Source organism: Haliotis asinina, chromosome 16, assembly GCF_037392515.1.
Source record: "Haliotis asinina isolate JCU_RB_2024 chromosome 16, JCU_Hal_asi_v2, whole genome shotgun sequence".
Classification (NCBI taxonomy): domain Eukaryota; kingdom Metazoa; phylum Mollusca; class Gastropoda; order Lepetellida; family Haliotidae; genus Haliotis; species Haliotis asinina.
The window spans coordinates 16701644-16727164 of record NC_090295.1 but is presented as its reverse complement, the minus strand read 5'-3'; the positions used below and the strand labels follow the sequence as shown (position 1 = coordinate 16727164).

General features: G+C 42.1%; 1 protein-coding gene across 1 annotated transcript in view; it reads right to left on the bottom strand.

Moving 5' to 3' along the window:
* The window catches only part of LOC137268870 (pleckstrin homology domain-containing family M member 2-like), a 42255-nt gene that overhangs the window by 10406 nt on the left and 6328 nt on the right, over positions 1-25521 (bottom strand). Inside the window, exons 2-7 of the mRNA XM_067803453.1 lie at positions 8270-8379; positions 6870-6979; positions 4237-4361; positions 3832-3894; positions 3115-3252; positions 1117-2333 (exon numbers count right to left, since the gene is read on the bottom strand). Coding sequence (XP_067659554.1) covers positions 1117-2333; positions 3115-3252; positions 3832-3894; positions 4237-4361; positions 6870-6979; positions 8270-8379 — 1763 coding nt within the window. The remainder of the gene's footprint in view (positions 1-1116; positions 2334-3114; positions 3253-3831; positions 3895-4236; positions 4362-6869; positions 6980-8269; positions 8380-25521) is intronic.

Genomic DNA, 25521 nt, shown 5'->3' with positions numbered 1-25521 from the left:
TCAGCAGTCAAAAATAATGAAGTCTATTTTTCATGAGTTCAAATCAGACGGCAGATAAGGAAGATGGCAAAGTCATCACCCGCAATGGCCAAATAGTCTTCATGAACAGGTCTGTTTGTTATGATAATGTCAAATGGTTTGGCATGTATATGGCAAAGGGGAAGTATTCAAAGGTTTTTAAGTTCTGCTCCTGAAAGGAGCACTACCACAAAATTTATTTGAAGCCAAACTTGTTGTTATGGAAACCAAAAATATTTTATTCAGAATACAAAAACTACCAAAAGGCACCAGTACACCTCAATATCTACGTTCAAAATCTGGTAGAGAAACTGAATAGTTTTAAAGTTCTGCCCTGGAAAAGAGCACACCACCACATTTAGTCAAGCTCAAACTTGTTGCCATGGAAACGCAAAAGAATATTTTCTTCAGAATTCCCAAACTAACAAACGACACCAGTACACAACCAGATCTATCTATGTGCCAAGTTTGTTGAAGAAATAGTGAACAGTTTCGTCCTGAAAAGACAAATGCGCACAGACGTATGGATGGACGGTTGGAGTGCATTTTAATACCCCCTGTAAAATGGGACAATTATTGAAATTATTGAAACCCAAATCCAAACGAAAAGTTAACTCCACAGTGTGATGCCCATTTTAAGTAGCGACATTTTAAATATATTTATTTTTTGGCTCCTTGACTTTTTCAATATTTATGTATTTCTGGATTTTTTCTTCATTATAATACTTGTATAAGTAGACGACGCATAAGAATTTTCTGAATAACACACACATGACAAGAATCACATTTTGTCCTGAATCAATGCTCTAGCTGTTGCAGGTCAAAAAGAATGGAAGGATTGACATAAGACTTCACTCAGAGGACATTATTGTTTCTTATCATGTAACACAACATAACGATAGTCAAAGAATCTGATGGTTATGGTTAAAGCACTCACTCGTCACACAGACGACCCAGGTTCCATTCCCCACATAGGTACAATGTGTGAAGCCCATTTCTGGTGTCTCCTGCAGTGATATTGCTGGAATATTGCTAGTAGCTGTGCTTACTATACTCACTCACTGACTCAAATAATCTGAATACAAAACTTCATCTTACTCAACACTGTAGTCCTTTTCTTCACACTCCAGGTCATCAAGTTCTACTGTAGAGGATTCCAGCTCACTCTCTGTCACCTCATCCCCTTTTAATTCATCTGAATTCCCGACAATGAAGTCTACGTAGTCCTGCCTCTTAGCAGAATAGTCGGTTTCTGAATTACTGACCTCTTCCATCTGCCTCACTTTGTAAAAATCCTCGTCTTCATGGAAACCCACAAAATATTTTTCACTGGTACTTGGGCTCTCTTGCTCCTTATTTTTGACAGACACTGATGAAAATACAATTGCACTGTCCAGTGACCCTGTTGGTTCCAATTCAGCACTCTTGGTACATTTTTCTGACAACTGATGATGCTTTTTACTCTCTCGTAAAAGAGCTGCTTGTTCGAAGCTACTGTCTGACTCAATCTTGCGTTTACTATGCGCAAAGTCACACTTTTCTGACACAGAATTCTCAGTGTTATCACAGAGTTGAACAGATGAATGATTTTCTTGATTTGGAATGATTTCTGATTCGGACTCATGATTTGAGCCAGAAGGTGAGACAACTCTGTTGTCTACATGATCACTTTTATTAGAATTATCTCCCTTTGATTGTTCTAATTTGCTTGTCTCCTTGATGACACGATTGTCCTCATGTCCGTCTCCTGGAGACCTCCTTCTTTGATGTGAAGTTTCTGCATTCATGTTTACTTTTGAAGGATCAGTTTCTGAAGTTAACTCTTCATTATGACCGTTAAACACATCTTTGAAAGAACTAAGTATGGAAGCTTCAACAAACTCAATATTTGGTGACTGAGATATCTCTGCAGGAAACCTATCAACTTCTTCCTTCATGGGAGGAATTTCTACAACTTTTGAAGCACGTTTCGGTTTCTTGCCCTTGACCTTTTGACCTTTTGATTTGACCCTTATGACCTTCAGCTCAGTTTCAATCTGATCAATGTCCTCTTCAACACTAATTATTGTCTCAATTCGACGAAATCTTGGCTCAACCTCTGACCCTGACCCATGACTAGATGTCGACACATTGTCAGTAGTGGATGGGCATATGTGTTTCGACATAATACTGTTGGTGTCAACATGGCATCCAGAGTCTAAAGAGACTGATCCTGCTACTGAACTTTCCATAACGCCATTTGTTTCGAAGCTGGTGATACTGCCTGAATCACTGTCAGTCAAGACCTTATTAGACTCAGGAGTGGAAGCTAGCATCTGAAATACAAATAGTTGCTGAGCTGAAATATTTCTGTGTTTTATATTCTTCAAAGATACTTTTTTAAAAAAACAACAACAAAAAACTGAAACTACTGGTCATTTAACTTAACAAGAAGCTGACCTGAATGTGAGTCATTTCTCAAATTCTCACTATTAATGAGTCCATTCTCAGACAGACACAAAAGTCCTCTCTGTGAAACACTCACTAAAATGAAAAGATTCTTGTCTCAAACAGGGTGCCTCTCTAAAACAAACACACATCTCACCCACGGCTCCTCTCGGAAAGACACATACCTGAACCAGGCTCCTCTCAAAGAGACACATATCTCAACAACGGCTCCACTCCAAGAGACACACACCTTAACCACGCTCCTCTCAGAGAGAAACCCATCTCAACCAATGTTCCTTTCAGAGAGATGCCCATCTCAATCAATGTTCCTGCTAGACATCCATCTCAAACAATGTTACTTTCAGAAAGACAGACATCTCAAACAGGGCTCTTTTCAGAGAGACACCCATGTCAACCAAGTTTTCTCTCAGAGAGACACCCATGTCAACCAAACTTCCTCTCAGAGAGACATCCATGCCAACCAAAGTTCCTTTCAGAGTCACACCAATGAAGGGTCATCTCAGACAGACATCCATCTCAAACAAATTTGCTCTAAGAGAGACAATGCACACATGCAGCTATTCTCTTACAAACAACCACCGTTACCGCATAGATACTTCTCAGAATCAGTTCCCTGAGACGTTCACTTCATTCCAGGCAAACACTCACCTCAACCCCAGAGACGCTCCTCCGTGAGGCAATACTCTCCATGCTGTGAATTGAAACTTTATCCTCTTCTTGAGACTTCTCCCTCGATAGGGAGCGACTACGTGGTGGGTACGTGCTCAGGTCTAGGTATGGCACATCCTGTGGAGAAACCATCCAGACTGCTGTTTAATATCAGTACGGTGAGGCAAAACGAGGTACATTGTCACGCTATAGATTATTATAAAGCAAAATATGTATGCATGTGTTTGCTTATCCTCACCCATACTGATACTGGTTTTATTGAGCTACGACACAGTCTGACATACCAGTGAGTGAGTTTAGCTTTATGCTTCTTTTAGAAATATTCCAGCAATATCATGGGAGAGGAAACACTAGAAATGGACTTCACACGTTGTACCCATGTGGGGTTTGAACGTGGGTCTTCAGTGTGATGGATGAACACTTTATCCATTGGACTACTTCACAAAAGCCCAACAAGAAGTACAATCTTTCAGTATCTTTAATAGGTGAAGCAGGTGGGATAGAACTCCATTTACACTGAGACTGAATCACTCCAATTTCCAAGAAAGACAGGAAGTGAAAAATTAACTTGATCACATAGTACAAATGTGATACAGATATGCTCTCGCGTGGGAAATATGGATTCTTTTATGATGCTCATTTCATACACACAATATGACTCACTCGCTCTCTATATATCCCACGGTCAGTACTTACACATTCCAGTTGAAAACAGACCATCTCAAGCCCAGATGTCAAGGTCAACAACAGATTCATTCTCTGAAACAGCAGGAAGATCTGATTCATTCTTTGAAGACATTTTACATGTAGTTTCAAATCAGCCAACCAGAGTCAACACTTCTAAATACTCTACACAAACTAGCAAAGCATTCAGCACATCTGGTTAATGAATACAACTGGGGTGTGCTGAACGAAAGAAAATGAAGCCATGCTATAAATGTTACAAAATCCTGTTGTTCTTGAGTGTCAAGGCATACAGAACTGAATGGAATGCAGTTTCAAGGGTATCCGGTAAATTTCAGTCAAATGAAATCAAAGGGATCACTAATATCAGTTTTTTACACACTTTTCAACGAAACATATACAGCAAGTCAAACTGACCTGATCGTCAAGAACAAGTGCCTCCTTCACGTAGAATTTCTTGACAAACTTGGAGTTGTCTGCAATGCATTTGAGGTAACTTTCTAGGAGGTTTTCATTCAGGGCCATGAAGATCCATGCTCTTCCTGTTGTAAAGTTAATGAGGATGCAATGAACTTGATCATACAATGCACAACAAGGAAGGTCAAGACTCCCTGTGACACAGACAATTAGGACATAATGATCTGCGTCCCTGTCATACAACACACAGATGTGAAGATCTCCTATCCCCCTCCTCAAGTCCCAACTCCAGACAACTTGCATAAGTTATCATGGTTATATGTTGATGATGCAATGACCTGGACCATAATCATGTCATACTCAACCATGAAGATCAACTCCAACTGTGAGACAATTATGACATAATCATCTGCTTCATTGTCATACAATACTCAACCACAAAGGTCAACCCTGTCTGTGATACAATAAGCACATGATCTATTACACTGTCATTCAATACTCAACCACAAAGATCAACCTTGTCTGTGATACAATAAACACATGATCTGCTTTACTGTTATTGAACAGTCAACCACAAAGATCAACCCTGACTGTGAAAGAATTATGATCAAATGATCTGCTTCACCATCACACAAAATTCAACCATAAAGATCAACCCTGACTGTGATATAATTAGTACATAATGATCTACTTCACTATCATCCCATACTCAACCATGAAGATCAGGCCAGACTGTGATACACTTAGGACATAATGATCTACTTCACTATCATCCCATACTCAACCATGAAGATCAGGCCAGACTGTGATACACTTAGGACATAATGATCTACTTCACTATCATCCCATACTCAACCATGAAGATCAGGCCAGACTGTGATACACTTAGGACATAATGATCTACTTCACTATCATCCCATACTCAACCATGAAGATCAGGCCAGACTGTGATACACTTAGGACATAATGATCTACTTCACTATCATCCCATACTCAAACATGAAGATCAGGCCAGACTGTGATACACTTAGGACATAATGATCTACTTCACTATCATCCCATACTCAAACATGAAGATCAGGCCAGACTGTGATACACTTAGGACATAATGATCTACTTCACTATCATCCCATACTCAACCATGAAGATCAGGCCAGACTGTGATACACTTAGGACATAATGATCTACTTCACTATCATCCCATACTCAACCATGAAGATCAGGCCAGACTGTGATACACTTAGGACATAATGATCTACTTCACTATCATCCCATACTCAAACATGAAGATCAGGCCAGACTGTGATACACTTAGGACATAATGATCTACTTCACTATCATCCCATACTCAACCATGAAGATCAGGCCAGACTGTGATACACTTAGGACATAATGATCTACTTCACTGTCATTCAGTACTCAACCACAGAGATTAACCCTGACTTTGATACAATTAGGATATACTGTAAATCACAAAATTTTTGTGTCATGATATTTTTGCGAGTGGCGACGAACAGACGTTTTTGCATCACGATATTTTTGCGACTTGCCTAATTCTCAAAACATAGTTAAAATGAAAGTTTCAAAGCTTACTTGCACCTGAAAGAATTATCTGAAGTAAATCCAATCACATATTAAAGTTTGCCGCTACTCTTGCACACCATTTAGTGGAGTACTTCCGCATGTATGCAATCAGTGATGTTTTCCTAAAAACAACACTTGCTGCATAGGCCATTTAAGCTTAAAACAGTTCAAAGGGATTAAATTAAATGGTATGACTCTAATAAATTGGCACTGATTAAGGACCAGTTTAGTCAGTGTCAGCGAAGCTGTTGCTCTCCAGATAAGTGTCATGAAAGCTATCCAAGCCCGCTGGATGGTCTCAGCCTTTCAAACAGTCTCCAAGAAATGTGTGTTGCATGGTTGGCGCCTGTCTGGAGTATCAGACTTACTCATTGAGTGACTTTTGTTCAGGTATCCATTGTTTGACATGTGACATGTGAGTACGAGTAATGCCAGTAATTAGTCATTCTTCGCATTGTTGTCATTGCTTAATATGTGTATTGTCTAGAGCTATTGTTAATTTATATGAAGTGGTGAATAGTAAAGCGAAGATAGGACAGGTTGTTTGCTGATTATTCATTGCATTCTATCAGCAAATTGCGTCATGATATTTTTGCGAGCTTAAGTCATTTTTTCGCAAAAAACTTCTTTATTACGAGAACACAATGTTTCGGAGTTAATGCTTACTCCTTCATCTGATGAACATCTGATGAAGGAGTAAGCATTAACTCCGAAACATTGTGTTCTCATAATAAAGAAGTTGATAACCATAAAAATCTTCATTCTTGCTGAGGCATCTTTTCAAATTCAGTATCATTGGTGTTTATATAATACATTCAGGGAGTGTTAGTCTAATGATTGGTTGTGACCCTTTGACTGTCATGCTTAATTTCAATCATAACAATGGTATCTCAGAGCAGACAGCCACCTGTGTCCATCAATGCTTCCTCGTTACCTGTCTCCAAAATTCCTACCTGCCCCGCCATAACATTAAACCAACAGGATTAAAATGGCAAAGTCTATCGCATCCACACTGATGAAGAGAGCCGGTGAAAAGCTTAAACATTTACCTCTACCGAGATCTGTTGTGACATTCTGGATTCTCTCGATATCCTTTATGGCATTTTTTCTGGTAAACTCATTCACCATCCTCCAGTAACCATGGGTGACATGGCGCAACCTAGAAACATGACACTGTTGAGTCAGAAGCAGAATTGTCATGTAATTTCATAAACTGTACTGAAAAAGCAAAACTGAACATCATGACATGTTAACCACATAAATTCATGACACACCAAAATCTGTTTACCAGAGTAATAATAGACACTTCTCAATTCCCACAGACTCAAACAAGTCGCATTATTAATTTTTATAGTTTGAAAAATTGTTATCCTGCTCCTGGGATATTACTTTTTTCATTATTAGACCACTTCAACAGCATTGTAAGATAAATATGGGCTGCATGAAACAAAAAAAACCATTTAAATCTGGCATTTTTGCTATGGATAATCCTAATATAGTGTAACTGTATAATTTAGAATAAGTTTAAGAAAGACTGATTTTGCTGATTAGGGTTTTATGCAACATGCAAATGTGTAGCCAATATGCACAAATGTAGGAAAAAGAGACAGAAAAACAATCCAGTGGGTTCGGAATTGAGCAAAAGAGACAGAAAACAATCCACTGGGTCCAGAGGGGAGCACTATATTATTCATTGTACCCACAACACATCTATGACTTTGTTAAGTGTTTATTTCTCTTTTAGAACAGTTACATTCATCATTTCACCCATCAGTTCACATGATCACCAATTCAAAATGTACAGTTCTGTACACTGTAACTTTACAGGACAATCACATTGCCTGCAAGGACCCTAAAAGTAATAATTGGTGGCTTTAGGGACCCCCATGCTTGTGAGCCGAGGTAAAACCCTGGCTGATCATTGAAATGTCAACAAAATGACTCATCTCTGCCAGAATCACACACTATCTTCTTGTCCAACTGAAGAAAGTTGAGACAATAATTTTGATCCCTCAAAATATCAGCAAATGGGGGGATAAAAGAAAACAAATGCATGCGAAGCGAACAAAATTATCTACCAAACCTACTATATTTTTTGTTCTTGTTTCACGCCACACTCAGCAATGTTCCAGCTATAAAGTGGTGGTCTGTTAATAATCGAGTCTGGACCATACAACCCAGTGACCAACAGCATGAGCATTCCACATCCACACAAAAGGGATACGATGACATGTGTAACCCAAGTTAGTGAGACTGACCATCTGATTCCATTAATCGCCTCATTGGTTACTGGAGACTAATTAATTCTAAAATGGATCATCATTGGTTATGTCCAATGTTTAACATTTAAAAACATGGCTAAAATCCAATGTTTAACATGGCTCATGGTTAAAAACATGGCTCAAGAGTGTTAAAACAGTTTAAAAAATCCATCATAAGTAATTCTTACCCATGCAGGAGGGCATGATCCAGATGTTCGCATAGCTTGTGACACTGCCAATCAGAGTTAGTCAGGGTGATACTGCTTTCCTGTCCACTATAAAACTGGTACTCCTGAATCTGCAACAAATGGAGACAGAGAAGCTTCAACAAACTGTCAGCATCTGGAATTTGTTTACATACGGCCCAGCTAGCACACACAGCTACAGACACACATTCATGTAAACATATGTCTCTCATCTACAAACAAAAGGGCCAAGAATAAGGGGGAAATAACCCAGTTTAGTGTCAAGCAAGCAAATTTGTGTATCAACTGGTGTATCATGTATATAATCAACAAGAAACTATCAACATTTTCTTTCGTTTATTGACTGGTTTCCATTCATTTTGATCAGAAAGTAATTCAGAGTTACTTTTCTTAGTTCCTAGATTTTGAATCTAATAGGTATTATTATTATTGTTCTTTAACTCACATACAGTGTATTATTACATATTATCTTACTTCACACATAAATGTCACTTTCTGAATGCCTGAGTGCTCTTCTATTATTTGCAATGTACCTTGTTTACAAGTAACATTTCTAGGTATCCCACTTGGATTGATACACTCATTTGGTTTTGTGTTATTAATTCTTTGGCATGAATAACAATTAACATTGAATCATGTATGATGTACAGAAATTACTTTTGTTTTGTGCGTTTTACTGAATTCAAATCCATCGAAGGGAGATGGCTATAAAATTGATTTTTCTGCAAAATCTAGCGATGGCTACAAATAGATTTTTACCCATGCTTCAAACAATTCAAAATTAACATTGAGGTGTACAACAAGATAATCACGTTGTTCACTGGGCTCCTGGGGCCCATGGGTTGATGTACCCTTTATGTGAGTATATGTCCCACTCGCCCTTCTGGCTCAAGGAACATAAAGGAACATAGAAGGTACATCAATGTATGTACCCCTCGTGACCAGTGAACAACTGATGATGTCAGTACTTGAATAGTCACCATGATGTTGTATCAATGTATTCTACTGGTACATTGGAAAAATTACCATGGCAGGTGATTTACATACATGTGCCACTGGAATACTAGCAAATTTTAAAGATACTTTTGTCCTGCTCAGTACCCCAAATATCTAATTCCATGGGTCCTTTCATTCAAGAAACAGGAGGGTCCCAATGAAATGGTGTTTGTATCTGTGCTGAGAACATTCGCAAAATACTGAAATTCTTGATGTCTTTTAAGTTTCAGCTGAAACTGAAATTCTTGTCATGAACTTGGTGCAATGAACATATGTAAGCACCTTATAAGACTGTACTTTCGGGGCATTCAAGACACATATTTCCATTTTGCATAAAACCTGTAATAGTTTCAATATACCTGACAAAAAAAAAAAAACAGTCATCAGAAGATGACATATCCCCAAGGCCTCCACATGTTTGAAAGGACAAATAATCTGAGAGTTACTCATTGTTTTTTAGACTAAGTTTGAATTGTTTCCATGGAATTCATGAAAATTATAAATGCCATATATCTGTAACCAGCAAAGTCACAATTTCAAGATTTGTCTCACATATCTGCCAAGAACTGTTGAAAGATATGAAATGGTTTTCGAGTTGTCCTCTGGGAACGAAGACCACTCCTCCATTTTGAGACTAAGTCCGAAACGTTTCCATGGAAACCAAGAAAATAATACATCACAAGATCCTATACATAGCAAAAGGCACCACTATAGGTTCTGATTGATATATCTACCAAGTTTTGCAGGAAAATATTGAATGGGTTTTGAGTTCTGCTCCGGAAACGAAGCCCATCCCTCCATTTTGAGAAGTCTGAAACGTTTCCATGGAAACCGATAAAATAATAAATCACAAAAACCTGTACATAGCAAAAGGCACCACTTCAGCTTCTGACTGATATATCTCCCAAGTTTTGCAGAAAAATATTTAACATTTTTTTAGTTCTGTTCCAGAAACGAAACGCACCTCTCAATTTTGAGAGTAAGTCAAAAATGTTTCCATGGAAACTGAGAAAATGATAAATCACAAAAACCTGGAAATAGCAAAAGGCACCACTATAGGTTCCGTTTCATACATCTACCAAGTTTTGAGTTCTGCTCTGGAAACAAGGTCCATCCCTCCATTTTGAGAGTAAGTCCGAAATGTTTCCATGAAAACCGAGAAAATAATAAATCACAAAAACATGTAAATAGCAAAAGGCACCACTTCAACTTCTGACTGATATATCTATCAAGTTTTGCAGAAAAATATGGAACGGTTTTTGAGTTCTGCTCCGGAAATGAAGCCCACCCCACCATTAGACTAACACCAAAATGTTCCATGGAAAAACAAAAATTATATAAATGCCAAAAATCTGTAAATAGCAAAAGGCATAACCATAGGCTGAGATTACTATATCTATCAAGTTTGGTCTAAAAATATTGAACGATTTTTGAGTTATGCTCCGGAAAGAAGAGTCATCAGAAGATGACATATTCCCCTAGCCCCTACATGTTTGAAAGGACAAATAATCTGAGAGTTACTCATTGTTTTTTAGACTAAGTTTGAATAGTTTCCATGGAATTCATGAAAATTATAAATGCCATATATCTGTAACCAGCAAAGTCACAATTTCATATATCTGCCAAGATCTGCTGAAAGATATGAAACGGTTTTTGAGTTGTGCTCTGGGAACGAAGACCACCCCTCTATTTTTAGACTAAGTCCGAAACATTTCCATGGAAACCAAGAAAATCATACATCATAAAAACCTTTAAAAATCAAAAGGCACCACTCTGGGGTCTGCCACACACATCTAGAAAGTCTTACTAACAGATATTAAGAAGTTTTTGAGTTCTGCTCTGGAAATGAGACACACCTTTCACTTTTCAGACTAGGTCCAAAATGTTTCCATGGAAACCGAGAAAATAATAAATCACAAAAACCTGTACATAGCAAAAGGCACCACTTCAACTTCTGACTGATATATCAACCACGTTTTGCAGAAAAACTTTGAACGTTTTTTGAGTTCTGCTCTGGAAATGAAGCCCACCCCACCATAAGACTAACACCGAAATGTTCCATGGAAAAAAAAAAAATATATAAATGCCAAAAATCTGTAAATAGCAAAAGGCACAACCATAGGGTGAGATTACTATATCTATCAAGTTTGGTCTAAAAATATTGAACGGTTTCTTAGTTATGCTCCGGAAACAAAATGATTATGGACGGACAGATGGACAGATGAGTCGTCGACTATATCCTCCTGCATTACATGCTGGGGGCTTAAAAAGTGAGATGTGTCTAAAATTATCTCGACCCTGATGTTACAAACCATTTCCCAAGTTTAAAACTTCTGATCTGAGAGCAAATATTTGATTTATGCACTACCTATCGGCTAACAGCTGTTGCTTCAAAGGTGTGGTAGCTTAGTGGTTTAAGTATTCACCTACTGCATAGAAGACCTGTGTTCAATTCCCAACATCGGAACAATACGTGAATTCTATTTCATGTGACCTTGCTGGAATTTTGCTAAAAGCAGCATAAAAGGTTACTCACTCACTTAAAGGTCACATGCAACGTAAAACTCAACTTTGCAGATTCTGATATCTTTTGGTATCTTTCAACAAAAAAAAAACCCAACATGCAATTTGAAATTAACACCTATTAGGCTTATAAACCGGCTAAGCGCATCAGCAGATGAACCAGTGGAAAATGAAAAGGCTTTGTTACACCTGAGCACACACTCGGCTTACGCTGGATTTGGTATTACGGCTGCTTCGTTTCCAGGAAGGTAAACCCAAGTACAAAATACTGTCCTTTTGATTTGCCATTATATCCTTATAATTTTGTTTATTTGTGTTTTCTTCATCAACAATACATTTTATATATCATGAATAAGTGATTATGTTTGATTTCTTGACTGCATGTGACCTTTAATGGTAACTAAGAATAGAAACTACAAAAAGAATAAAATAAAATGTTTGAAATTTGAACATACATTCATCGATTTTTTTAAGGAGTGACCATTTGAATCTTTCTTTCAAAATTTCCCTCAGTAAAATTAATATATAACAAAAATTTAAAAAAAAACTTTCCGGCACTTTCCCACGTTTTCAGGGACATTTTACCTTTACCTTTACAAATTCTTTCACACCACCCATCAAAACAAACATCCCCAATAAAGGGACATGCCAATTTTGAACATATTTTGTTTTCCATTTAGTCATGGGACATTTGTATAGAGGGTGTTTGTAGTAAACAGTGGGCTATTTTGTTGGAACTTTAACTGGATTTGAATCATTTCCTGAAAGCATCATCATGAGTAGTATAGGGAATAGGGGTTCTGGACCACTTTCAAGAAATGTCTCTACAAAGCCTTATTTAGTAAATAAGGCTTTGGTTGGGTCATTAGCTCTTGCTACTATTACCCCTACTACCAAAAAGTTGGCGGTAATTACTATGCCTACTTTGTGTTGGTAGGAGGTAACACTGTGCCGTACGGTACGATCAATAATTCTTCTCTTACAAATCCCCTACCCGGCCCATCCCTCAAGTAGTACAAGTTAGGTTCGTCGGCTTTTATATCCACTTTATCTATGTTGTAAGTTTTGACTGACCATATAGGATCGGTGGCTCGCTTACGGTTATCGCCCTCGTGTTCCCCTATGTTTATATCGATGAAACAGTTTAACGTGAACCGCCTACGATCTCTTTGGTGTTCATAATAAAGGCTTGCTGGGCTTTTTGTATCCCCTGTTCTATGTACTTTTTTTTCTCGTCCTCGCTGATAGCAGACTTACGAGACTTGGACCGAATATCTTGTTTCATTCCGTTATATTTTTTGAGTTCAGATAGGATTGAACGAAACTCCTCTTCTGAGATCTTACTGTCAGAGAGTGCCGTGGAAATTCGCTCACTCACTGTGTTCAGCTTTGCTTCGGCCAGAACCCTGATCTCGTCGTGTTTCAATGCCTTACGATTAAGTCTGCGTGATACTAACTTAAGCGCCAACCCTACCAACCCTGTCACCCCAGCCGTTATTTCAATACCTAGCACTATAGGTGCAGCCACGATGGTAGCCAACAACCCAACGCCTGCCGCCCCTAGTCCCATGCTGGTTGCCATAAGGGTAGTGTCAGCCCCGTCCACGATATTGAAAGCTCTATTGTACTTCTTACATAGTGCTTTCCGCGTGTCACGGTCTTGTTCTAGTTGACGTTTCACATCACATAACTGCCTCAAGCGGAACCCATCTACGGTTTCCAGTGTCTTCGCTACTTCCTCTACGACTGGGTACAGACCCATCCTATAATATATATTTTGAAAGATATTTTAATTGGGTTTCATTTAATAGTCCTTCAATGTATTTGAAGTCTACAAGTTGTATACTAGTATTCAGGGTAATAGGTGAGAGTCTAATAGAATTTTCTGTTGTAATAAAAACCCCACTGAGATTTATTAAGCGGTTTATAGGACCCCCGTAGGTATCCCGTTGTATAACAATACGACAATATTTTCTTGTGTGTTCGTCAAACCAGTGTATTGACACCCCGGGTAAAATTTGGTGTACTTTTGAGGTGTTTTCATTATCTAAAAATACAAAGAAGACTTCTATGATGAGTGTGAAAGGGGAGGATGTACTAAGACCTACGTTAGGATTATAATTTATAAATGCTAATTTATTGTCTTCTCCAGGCATTAACCTATTTTTTTCGGTCTCAGAAGTTGCTATGAATACCCTATCCGGAATGAAATCCCCGGTCCAGATACCGTTGTTCCTAATCTTAGTGACATATTTTGTATATGTATCCATTGTGATATAAGGTGAGGCGAGTGTTAAGTTGAGCAGCCATTTTGGCTCTTTAAAATCTGATAACGGCACCCGTCTGTACACGTTGTCTTTGAAGTGCAGGATATATAATTCATCTTCCTCACCAGGCTGATCGAATCCCTCCGTGTCTCCTAGGTCGTTAAGCGTAGTGTTGGGATGATGACTGGTCATTATTATACTATTACGATATAATTTCCAACTGGTTTTCTGATAATAATTCAGGGGTTAACTTCATACCTATGAAGTGTATGTTGTCAGGCAGGAAGATATTGGTTAGTGATATCTTATTTTCCACGATCACGTTGACCCCCTGCAGACTGGTCTTGGAGTCGACACCCGTCCGCACGTAAACATTGCAAACTTGAAACTGATGTTGTTTGCCCCACCCGAGTTTGATCCCCTTCACGATCTCGACATCATTCCCCGATGGTTCCCCTAGGTAGACTTTGATGATCAGTGTTCCGTTTGCCGGTAGACTCTCTAGTGCCTTGACCACGCCTTCGAATTCAGACACCAACTGCAATTTCATGTTTTGTATGGCCGGTTTACTCGATAGCATGTGGGCTGCTATAGTGTTGACTGGGCTGACGACTACGCTACGTCTCTGAGTTGGGACGTAAGCCACGAGCAGGGTTCCATTGTTCACGACTTTGTTTAGATGGTTGTCTTTGTTATCCGTGAACACGTAAGGGGAGACGAGTCTAATATTGAGAAACCAGTCGTCTTTATCGGGTAACAACACCCACTTGTCATCTTCGGTGAAGACGAGCATATATGGCTTGTTTCGGGCAACGGTAGTGCTCTCAACATCGTCTAAGTCGAACAGTTTACCACCGAACGATGGGTATATTACCCAATTATTATTACCGGTGTTGACAAGGGCGTACTTAGTGTTGACTGTTGCTCTTGTGGTATCTATCATATCACTTAGGGTTCCACCGGAGGGGATTTCAACGCGTTTGTAAATGTTGTTTTTCAGTTGCAAGGCGTACGATTTACCATCTACTCCGGGAGCGTCGAAACCGCGCGTGTCTCCGAGGTCGGAGATCCCGATATTGACGCATTTTTTCACTCCGGGCCCTTGTGCGCTGGTCATTTTACATGAAGCGTTAAGCTGAGGTATCCTATATTTACAGGATTATGATTTATATCTAACACCGATATTGTCAGCTCAGGTATGTTGCCCTGGGTTAATCTCTTATACTGCCGTGGTGAAAACGACTCGGTTCTACCGTCGTTGAATTTCTGAGTTTTCACCGGCACTGCTCTCAGTATAGTGGAAGGGTGACCTCCTTGAATGTTATACGTTGTGCTCACCTGATCGAGATGAATGTACAGCTCTCGGTACGGTACTAGGTCGGGTAACTTCGTGCCTGTGACGGTTGTTGTTGGTTTTATCTCGTCAGGAGACATACCGAGTATCCTCGCTAATGGTCGGCCGAGTCTTAAGGAGGTTCTTCCGTTGTTGATTAACACCACTGTACCGTTTGAGTCGTTCATCTTGAGTTCGGCTCCCAGGGGTTTGAAGACCTCGTCGTTTAGAGAGCACACGCTGTAGTAGCCGTCAGTTATCTGGCTGCGAGTTCCACTGACGAACAGCTTATTGTTGCTGATATTGATGTTAGTCCATTGCGGTAGGTAGGTGATATCGCAGAGTGCGACTTCGAGTTGGCCTGACGTGTTATCGATCGCGTGCGTCAGCTGAACGGCTTCACCGCTCGTTATTCCTGGAAGTGTTATGTACATATTATAATATATAATTTATATATTATAATATGGATTTAGCACACTTGAAAATCGTGGTGAATGCAGATGGTACGGGGTTTAAAACAACCTTTATTGATATCTTTGAAAAATATGTCGTGTCCGTTAATAACGCGCAGGCGGTGGTAAACTGGAATCAAAACCCAATGCAGTTTTGGCAGAACCAACTCAACTTTGCTGTGTGGTGTGCGACGACAGGGTCGGGTGTGACACCAGACTACGGTATAGACGAACTGAGTAAGGCGGTTATTTTGTTTCATATTTATTATCAAACAAGACGAATATTGAAGGAAATAAGTGCTCCTCTTCCCCAAGATAAAGCGTGGAGTATGACGAATAACCCCTATGATAGGCGTGCTTATGAACGTATTTGTGGGGAGTTTGAGATTCCAACGAATAAAGACTTTCGCCTTCCTGGTGTGAACCATGGTCTCGGTATAGTTCTCGTGTACTTCTACAGGTCCGGAACATATTATGCCGGTTCTAAAGATGGTTCATACAACCCAAACCGTCATACATTTACAGGTCCCACAACGAATGAAAAGATCCATGTCAGCTGTATAAAGCAAACCAATCCTGATGCAGCCACAGCCTGGACTAAAATGATCTCAAAAACATCTAAAGAATTCACTCGTGCTGGTACAATACGCTTGAACGACTCGATTCGAACGTACGTGTGGGCGCTGTTGGGTGCGCAGTCGATGACGCGTTCCAACATCCTCGGTAAGGGAACTGCTTATGACGCTCAGACACAATTCGTTTCCAACGTTGAGGATGCTATCAATTCTCCAGTTGATCTCCCGAGGGCCATCGACCGTTACCAAAACGTGTTAGAATACGCCAGATCGAAAGTCAATTACGTGTTCGGCGTGGGGTTGTACATGGCTCCGAGTGATATGCAACTGAGAATAAAAAAAGTGGTGGGTTATAACAACAAAATAGTCATAGCCACGAAGGATCAAAAGTTGGGTATCAACCCCGATATTAACACCCCCTATATCCCACACATCCCACCACGTGAAAAGGGTATAGTGGCGCCGCCCCCGGAGCCTAAAGTTCATGTACCCCATATTCATGTGGGGGTACCCCCCTATCAGCAGCATATTGATAATAAAACAGCCCTAGTGGTTGGTGGGGTAACTTTGGGACTTATTTGGTTAAAGATTTCTTAGCCGCTACGTACACCAGACCCGCCACGGCGACGATGGCTGCCCACAGGTTTTGACTGAGCCACATGGCAGTTTTAGACAGAGCGCTCAACAACCACGAGACGATGCTACCCAGGATGCCGGGAAGGGCTTCGGCGGCTTTACCAGCCAGTTTAGCTAGGCCTTCCCCGAGTTTTTTTATCCAGTCTTTAACACCACCGCCACTTGGAGTTCCCCCGCCGGCAGGTGTGGGGGTACCCCCTGTCAGTGACACCACCAGGGTTGATATGATGAAACCCAATGCAGTCAGAATACTGGCGATGGTGATCCCTTGCTCCCGGAACAATATCCGAATCCTGTTGGCTAAAGTTGTATCCTCATTCAGTATTCTATCGATTGTTTCCCGAATACGACTGATCTGGGATCGAAGCTGTTCACGATTCGAGGAAGCGGATTCCAATCGTGTACGTCTCTCGTCTTCTAAATCGCATAGTCGTTCATTGATACGACGCTTCATATCATCGTTTTCAGTTTCGTTGAGTTTGGTTTTTTCCTTAGCGATGTGCTCGTCGATTTCGTTCAGTTTCCCCATGTTGTTCACGAGTTCTCCACGCACGCGTTTCACGGCTTCGTCTAAGCCGCGCAGTTCCCTTACCGGAAAGTCAAACCCCGGTAACGGTTTGTCCCAGTAGGTGCTCAACAGTTTTTCTATGCTGTCCGAGGCTTCTGTAGCACGCTGTGGTGTCATTTCATCTCTAGTGGTGAGGTGGGATCTGGTAGCTTGCAGATCTTCTTTAACGGGATTAGGTATTGCACCACCGTAATCATTCATGTTTAGATTTTTACGGATAAATTCGACACCATGGCGGCTGGCTAGAGTTGACAAGGCCAGTGGTTTTTTATTGCTCTTGTTAAAGAGGTCAACCCCTGGGTCAGACTTAAGGCGTAGAACACCCTTTGTATCAATAAAAAAATTCTTATGGTATCGACCCTGTGGTTCAACGTAGTTTTTATCTCTTCTTAAACTTTCGTAATAATCATTTACCGTTGTTTCCAAGAGTTCTTGGTTCAATGGTGAACTAGTAAATGAGGTCTCCTGCTCATCAAATGCCTGGGCACTAGCGCCCGGCATCTCCGTCATATCTATGTCTTCATCCATTAGTATTAAAAATATATTTCTTTTATATAACAATGTACGGCAGAAAATTAGATCCTTTCAGAAGATTGAGAGAGCCATTAGGAGCCAGAGCCGTGCGCCAGTCAGTGACCATCACCAACAATCCCAGCAAGATAGACCAGAATCAAACTCTGCTGGTTAGATTTCCAAACCTTGGTGAGAATGACCTCATTGTACCAGGCACTGTTCGACTGGCGTTCAATATCACGTTGACCTCCGACAACGACAAACGCGAGCTAGTGCGGAACGTGGGTCGAGCTATCATCAAGAAAACGACCGTCAAGATCAGCGGTAACGAGGTGCTGAGCATCGACGACAGCGACGTGTTTCACTGCTACAGGGATCTCTGGAAAAGCGAGGGAGAACGAGTCAATGATGTGTACCAGGGCATCAGCAAATCAACCCGGGCGCGCATAGGGTATGTCTTCACGCAAGACCAGCAAGACAAGCTATCGGACGGTGAAAAGGCCATCGCTCTAGCATACGGGAATCGATTCTGCGTGCCGCTCGACTTCGAGTTGCTCACGGGACACGCGCCGTTTTACCAGGCCGCGCTGGGTGATAGGCTCGAATACGAGCTCACGTTTAACGACTATAGCAAAGTAGTGCGTACGCCGAACGGTGATGAGGCCAGTTATACCATAGACAACATCTCTCTGGAGTTCGACATGGTCACTAGCCCGGAGCTGGCCAGGCAGGTTCGAAGCCAGTACTCTGGGAAGATGGCCATCCTGTACGATCGCGTACTGAGGCATAGATCAGTCGTGCGAGATAAGAGCGACACTGTGTGGAATATCAACCTGAACGTGCCGGCGCGATCGATGAAAGGTATCCTGGTCGTCCCCGTGGAGTATTACGATCCATTCCGGAGGGACAGCGAGAAGTTTTTCAACCCCGAGATTGAAAAGGTGGAAGTGACCATCGAGGGCGTGCCCAACCAGCTGTTCAGTCATGGAATGAGACCACACCAGCAGTGGGATGAGATAAAAAAGCTACCAGTGGGGGATTATATAACAAAGGACCTGGACCTCGGCTCCGTGCAGATCGGTGAATACCTGACCACCAAGTACGCCCTATGGTTGGACATGCGATCCACGGATGATGATAAACTGCACGGTAGCGGGCGCCGTATAGATAACGGCAGCGAAGGGATAACCATCCAGATTACTAAGAAGGCTCAAACCGCTGGTAAGTTGAAATTATATCTGTACGTTATTATGGACGCGCAACTTAATATAGACAATGGGAGATTCGTGCAAGCCATCTACTAGTGGGGGAGACCCCCAGGGGTACCCACAACTCCCCACTGACCCACACTGCGCCATAGTATGCGGGCAGACTGGCTGTGGGAAGACCGTTTTCGTGTTGGATATGTTGGAGGGTTACTACAAGGATGTGTTCGATAACATCGTTATCATGTGCCCTACTCTGAGCATGAATAAAACGTACGCGCGACCTTGGGTGATGACGGACCCGGATGTACACAAAATCGACCCTGGAACACGCCTGCAGGACTGGTTGAAAGCTCTTCACGAGAAATTTAAAGGGGAACCGACGCTGTTCATACTGGACGACTGCAGCGCTAATCGCGAGATAACAAAAAAGAGAGACATGCTATCGTACCTGGCCTTCTCCGGCCGGCATGCAAATCACAGCGTCTGGGTGCTAACGCAGAAGTTCAACTCGGTGTTGAAAGACCTCAGGGAGCAGACGCGATGGGTGGCCTTATTTCACTGCAAGGACAGGGATTCGTTCGAGGAGTGTTTGAGAGAGAACGATGTGATGAGCAAATTAGAACGGGAACGGGTGAAGAAACAGCTCGCTGAAACTAAACACGCTAAGCTAGTGCTCAAGACCGACCAACCAGTAGCATATATAGTATGCTAAGCAAAGCTAAGCAAAGCTAAGCAAAGCTAAGCAAAGCTAAGCATATAGCTATGATATTCGAAGTGTTTGTCGTGTGCAACTTAACCTTCATTTCTCTGTGTTTTGTCTGCATCGGGTATTATATAGTTAAAACTAAATCTTACTTGTTATATTATAAGATGGAGTGTGAGGAATTGCTCGAACAGTTGGGGGTCTCCACCACGCCGCCGGCAGGCCCCACTGTGGGGGATTCCCCCAAGCGAGAGAAACTGGTGGCGTTGGCTGTTGGTGGCAAAGCCAAACATTACTTTGGAGACTACACCCCGGATAAAATTCACAAAATGTCAGCCGAAGAAATCGATAAGCTGTACGCTAGATATGAGTCCCGGCTCGGAGCAGAAATGACAAAGACAATAGGATCGGCTATGACCCAGATATACACCGGTATTGTATCACACTTCCTTCCCATTCCACCAGAGCGCTGACTTTACCTGTGGGAAGACCTCGAGAAAGACCCTTTTATCGAACACGCCGTGAGCTCTATCAGCTGCGGGCTGTACCAAATATGGTATGTTCTTGGCTCCAGTGACGGCGGCGATTATCACGGCAAAGCATTGTCAATTTGAGAGAAAAAATAATAATAATAGTATAGATGGATGCTGCTCCCGAGGTGATACCCCCCACAGTGAGAGAAACCCCTCCCGAGGTGACGGTGGAGACCCCTTCACAGGAACCAGTGACCCCAGTGGGGGTACCCCCAACAGTAACCAGACAGAAGAATCCTAAGAGAGTAGCTGCCGGTAAAAAACGGTGGTGTAACCAACATAAAGTGACCAACCCCCGACTGTTGTTGGCTGTAGGCGTAACTGCTGCCGTGGTTATAACATGGTTATACGTGGGGGTACCCTCCCACAGTGAGCCACCACCCAACAGTGAGGTAACCCCCAACAGTGGGGGTGTCCCCACTATTGACCCGCATATCATGTTATAATTTTAATATTTTATATCATATACATAATGTCTGAGGGGAAAACGTTCGTCAACGACGCATACCACGCCACAGTGGTCGCCAGTCTAGCCGTAGGGTACGCTCGGTTGACTAAAATGGTGCTTAAACAACCAACTATCAAGCTAGATTTCAACCTGCAGGATATGGGTATGCTCATAATGAACCTTGGTATGGCGATGGCCACAAAAGACATCCTAGTAAAACAAGGAATAATACCTGATAATATAATGAAATAAATATAGGGATGGCCACGATAGCTATGATGGTCGGTGGGGCGTTAGTGAATGCCCTGGCATTTTCCGGGAGTAATTTCCTCTTCTCGAAACTACGAGATGATCACGCGGCTGAAATACAGGAAGAAAGGAAGCGACACGATCTCGCTACTGAGAAATTACAAAGAGCACAGGACGAGTACGTTAAAAAACGCCTCCAGAGGATCGATTTTATTAACGAACAACTCAAGCGTGAAAACCATGCCATTAAAACATTCAACGATGTCGATGAAGCAATGAAAGAATACTACCTACTAACTGGTAAACAATTGGAACCGCTCAATAAACCCACACTCACTCAGTACTACACACCATCCAAGGGACAAATGAATCGTGAACTGGGCTTCATAGTGTTGGGTATAGCAGCTACTGCGTTGGTTGCGAAGCAATTAAATTAAAATACCTATATAAGTAAACATGAGACCCGCTCCATACCGATGCGAATACATACTTATGGGGAAGACCGAGGCTTGTGGTAGGAAATGCAGGAATCAGGGGTTCTGTTGTTTCCATATGGGAAGTCCTAACTACACGTGTTCTGTGTGTGGTATCGGGGTTAAAGGGCACTACTGTCTATGTAAAGCTCACGGAGCGAACGTAGTCAGACATCAACTCATCTACGAGAATAAAAAAGGCTACATAAAAGAACGTAGGCGACTGCTCAAGATAGCCACTTAAGGGTTACCTCCCTTTACTGTGAAGCAATTAGACATTGGTTCTCTTAGGTGTAAACTCTATGTCTACTGTACGCGAGCTGAAGAGGGTCGCAAAACAGAGAGGTGTGATCGGGTATTCTCGAATGCGGAAGTCAGCATTGTTGAGATTACTAGGTTTAGAAGCCCCTCCTACAGTAAAACAATTAAAAGCTCAAGCAAAACAGCTTGGATACACGGGTTATTCAAACCTGGGGAGAGCCGGGTTAACAGCATTGTTATCACATGCCCCCGTAGCACGTCCCACTGTAAAACAACTGAAAGCCGAGGCACACGATTTGGGTTTAGGCGGGTATTCCCGTATGAGAAAACCACAGCTTGTAGAATTATTACGACAGAATAGAGCTATTGACCTACAGTTCGTGCGCACTGAGCGCGCTGTAGGCAACTATTTGAGAGGTTGGCGCATGCACGTTGATAGAAACATAGACATTACAGATATCAAGCCTCTGATAGCTGATAAGGTCAACCAGGAACTAAATAACCTAGGAAGTATCAAGTTTCAGATCACAGTGAAAATGTCACTCGATAAGCAGGTTGGGAGTACCACTGAGTATGTTCAGCCTTACTTCCGAGGTCAACAAGAGGTCGCCACACATACAGAGACCATTGATACATCAATCAATACCAGTTTTCAGCAGATACGAGAATACCTAGAACGCTACACACACTTGGGGTCCGGGTGGGTTGTAGATAAAATCGATAATGTCTATCTAGACATAGCTAACTACGTGCCATTCAGAGGCGGGTCATACCTAGCCTTGCCTCCCTACTATAGAAACAAACATGCCATAGTAAACGTTAAGAATAGAGGAAACGATTGCCTGAGGTTAGCTATCAGGTCAGCCTTATTTCCAGCTGGCACTCATTCAGATAGGCTTTCTAGCTATCCCCAAGACGATGGGCTCAACTGGGATGGTATAGATGAACCCACCCCCATATCCCAGATCACTAAAATAGAAAAACAGAATAATCTGGCTATAAATGTCTTTGGGCACGAAGGTAACACAACAATAGTACACAGGGTCAGCCCGGTGAAGGATCGCCAAGTTATCAATATATTCATGATCCAGCGAGGTGACAAGTATCACTACACATGGATAAAACACTTTAGCAAGCTGTTGTATGACCAATCAGCATACAAAGGAAAGACCCACTTCTGTGAACGATGTCTACATGGCTTCACCCGAGCTGATTTATTAGAATCCCACCGGGATGATTGTCAAGGTGTGGGGCAGACGGCCATACGAGTCGACATGCCTAAGGAAGGTGACAATATCCTAAAATTCAATAACCACAAGAACCAAATGTCTGTGCCTTATATTATATATGCCGACTTCGAAGCCTTAGTGGCTGCCGCCGGCGAGGCTCCCAGTGGTAGCTTCACCCACAAAACACAAGAGCATAAAGCCTGTTCGTTTGGATACATTGTCGTCCGTTGTGACGGGGAAACGAAAGCTCCGGTAGTGTATAGGGGGCCTGACGCGGCTGAAAGGTTTCTAAAGTGTTTGCAGGAGGAAGAAAAAATTATTAGGAATGCATTGTATAAAATCGCTCCCATGCGTCTGACCCGAGTCGACAGGCTAGCCCACGCTAGTAGCACTAACTGTCACGTGTGTGAATCACCACTTAACGGTGATTCGGTGAGAGATCACTGTCACATAACTGGTAAGTATAGAGGCGCCGCTCACAACGCGTGCAACCTCAAGCTTAAAATCAACCCTAAGACAATAAACATCCCCGTTGTCTTTCACAACTTGAGAGGGTACGACTCACACTTGATCATGCAGGCCATCGCGAAAATCGATGGTAATATAACGTGCATCCCCAACAACATGGAGAGATACATCTCCTTCAGCTTAAACGGACTTAGGTTCATTGACTCGTTTCAGTTCCTCCTGTCGTCACTCGACAGTCTGGTCGAGGCCAACAATACCTTCCCTATCACCGATCGATACACAGACGCCGAGACTAGACCCCTGCTTATGAGGAAGGGTGTGTACCCCTATGAGTACATGGATAGTTGGGCCAAGTTCACCGAGACCAGACTACCCCCTATTGACTGCTTTTATAGCAAGCTGAATGAGGCGTCCGTCTCACGAGATGATTACTCGCACGCGACTAACGTATGGAATAAACTGGGTTGTAAGAACCTGGGTGATTATCACGACCTGTACTTGAGGACAGATGTACTGCTGTTAGCCGACGTGTTTGAAACGTTTAGGCGGACATGTTTCAAGCAGTATAAACTCGACCCCGCATGGTATTACACCAGCCCAGGTCTGTCGTGGGACGCCTTGCTTAAAAAGACCGGAGTTAATTTGGAATTGCTCACAGATTACGACATGCACCTATTCATTGAGAAAGGTTTGCGAGGTGGGATTTCCATGGCATCCAAACGATACGCGAAAGCAAATAATCAATACGTGAAAGGTTACGATCCTAACAAACCAACCAATCACATTCTCTACCTCGACGCAAACAACCTGTACGGCTGGGCCATGAGTCAGTATCTACCTACAGGGGGATTCGAATGGGTACCCCACGTTGATGTTATGGGGGTTGCACCAGATTCGAACAAAGGTTATATCCTCGAGGTTGACTTAGAGTATCCCAAGGAATTACACACATCGCACAACAGCTACCCCCTGGCCCCCGAACGTATGAGGGTTAACCCAGACTGGATGTCTGAGTACCAACATAACTTGTCAGGTGGGCGTGTGACAGACGTTGAAAAACTCGTGCCTAACTTAATGAATAAGACCAAGTACATCGTTCACTATCGCAACCTACAGCTGTACCTGTCGTTGGGTATGAGGCTGACCAAAATACACAGGGTGCTCATGTTCGACCAGAGTCCATGGATGGAGCCCTACATCAGAATGAACACAGACCTACGAAAAAAAGCCACCAGTGATTTTGAGAAAAATCTCTACAAGCTCATGAACAACTCGGTGTTTGGTAAGACTATGGAGAACCTGAGGAAACGCGTGACCGTGAAGCTGGTTCGGTCGAGTGAGGAAGACAAGCTCAGGAGATTGATAGCCAGTCCGGCATTCAACCGTAGTAAGATATTCACAGACAACCTGGTTGCCCTACACATGAAGAAAAGTCACATAAAATTCAACCGGCCTGTTTACGTGGGGATGAGCATCCTCGATTTATCCAAACACCTGATGTACGACTTTTACTACAACGAGCTCAAGAAACAGTACGGCGACAGGTGTGAAGTGCTGTACACTGACACGGATTCCCTGCTGATGGAGATTCGAACCGAGGACGTGTACGAGGACATGAAAAAACACCTTGATTTATACGACACCAGCGATTACCCTAAGACCCATGCCATACACAGTACTGTAAATAAAAAGGTCCTAGGTAAGATGAAGGACGAGTGTGCTGGCACGCCCATAGCCGAGTACATAGGTTTGAGACCGAAGATGTACTCCATACTGAAAGCCGACAATAGTGAGATCCG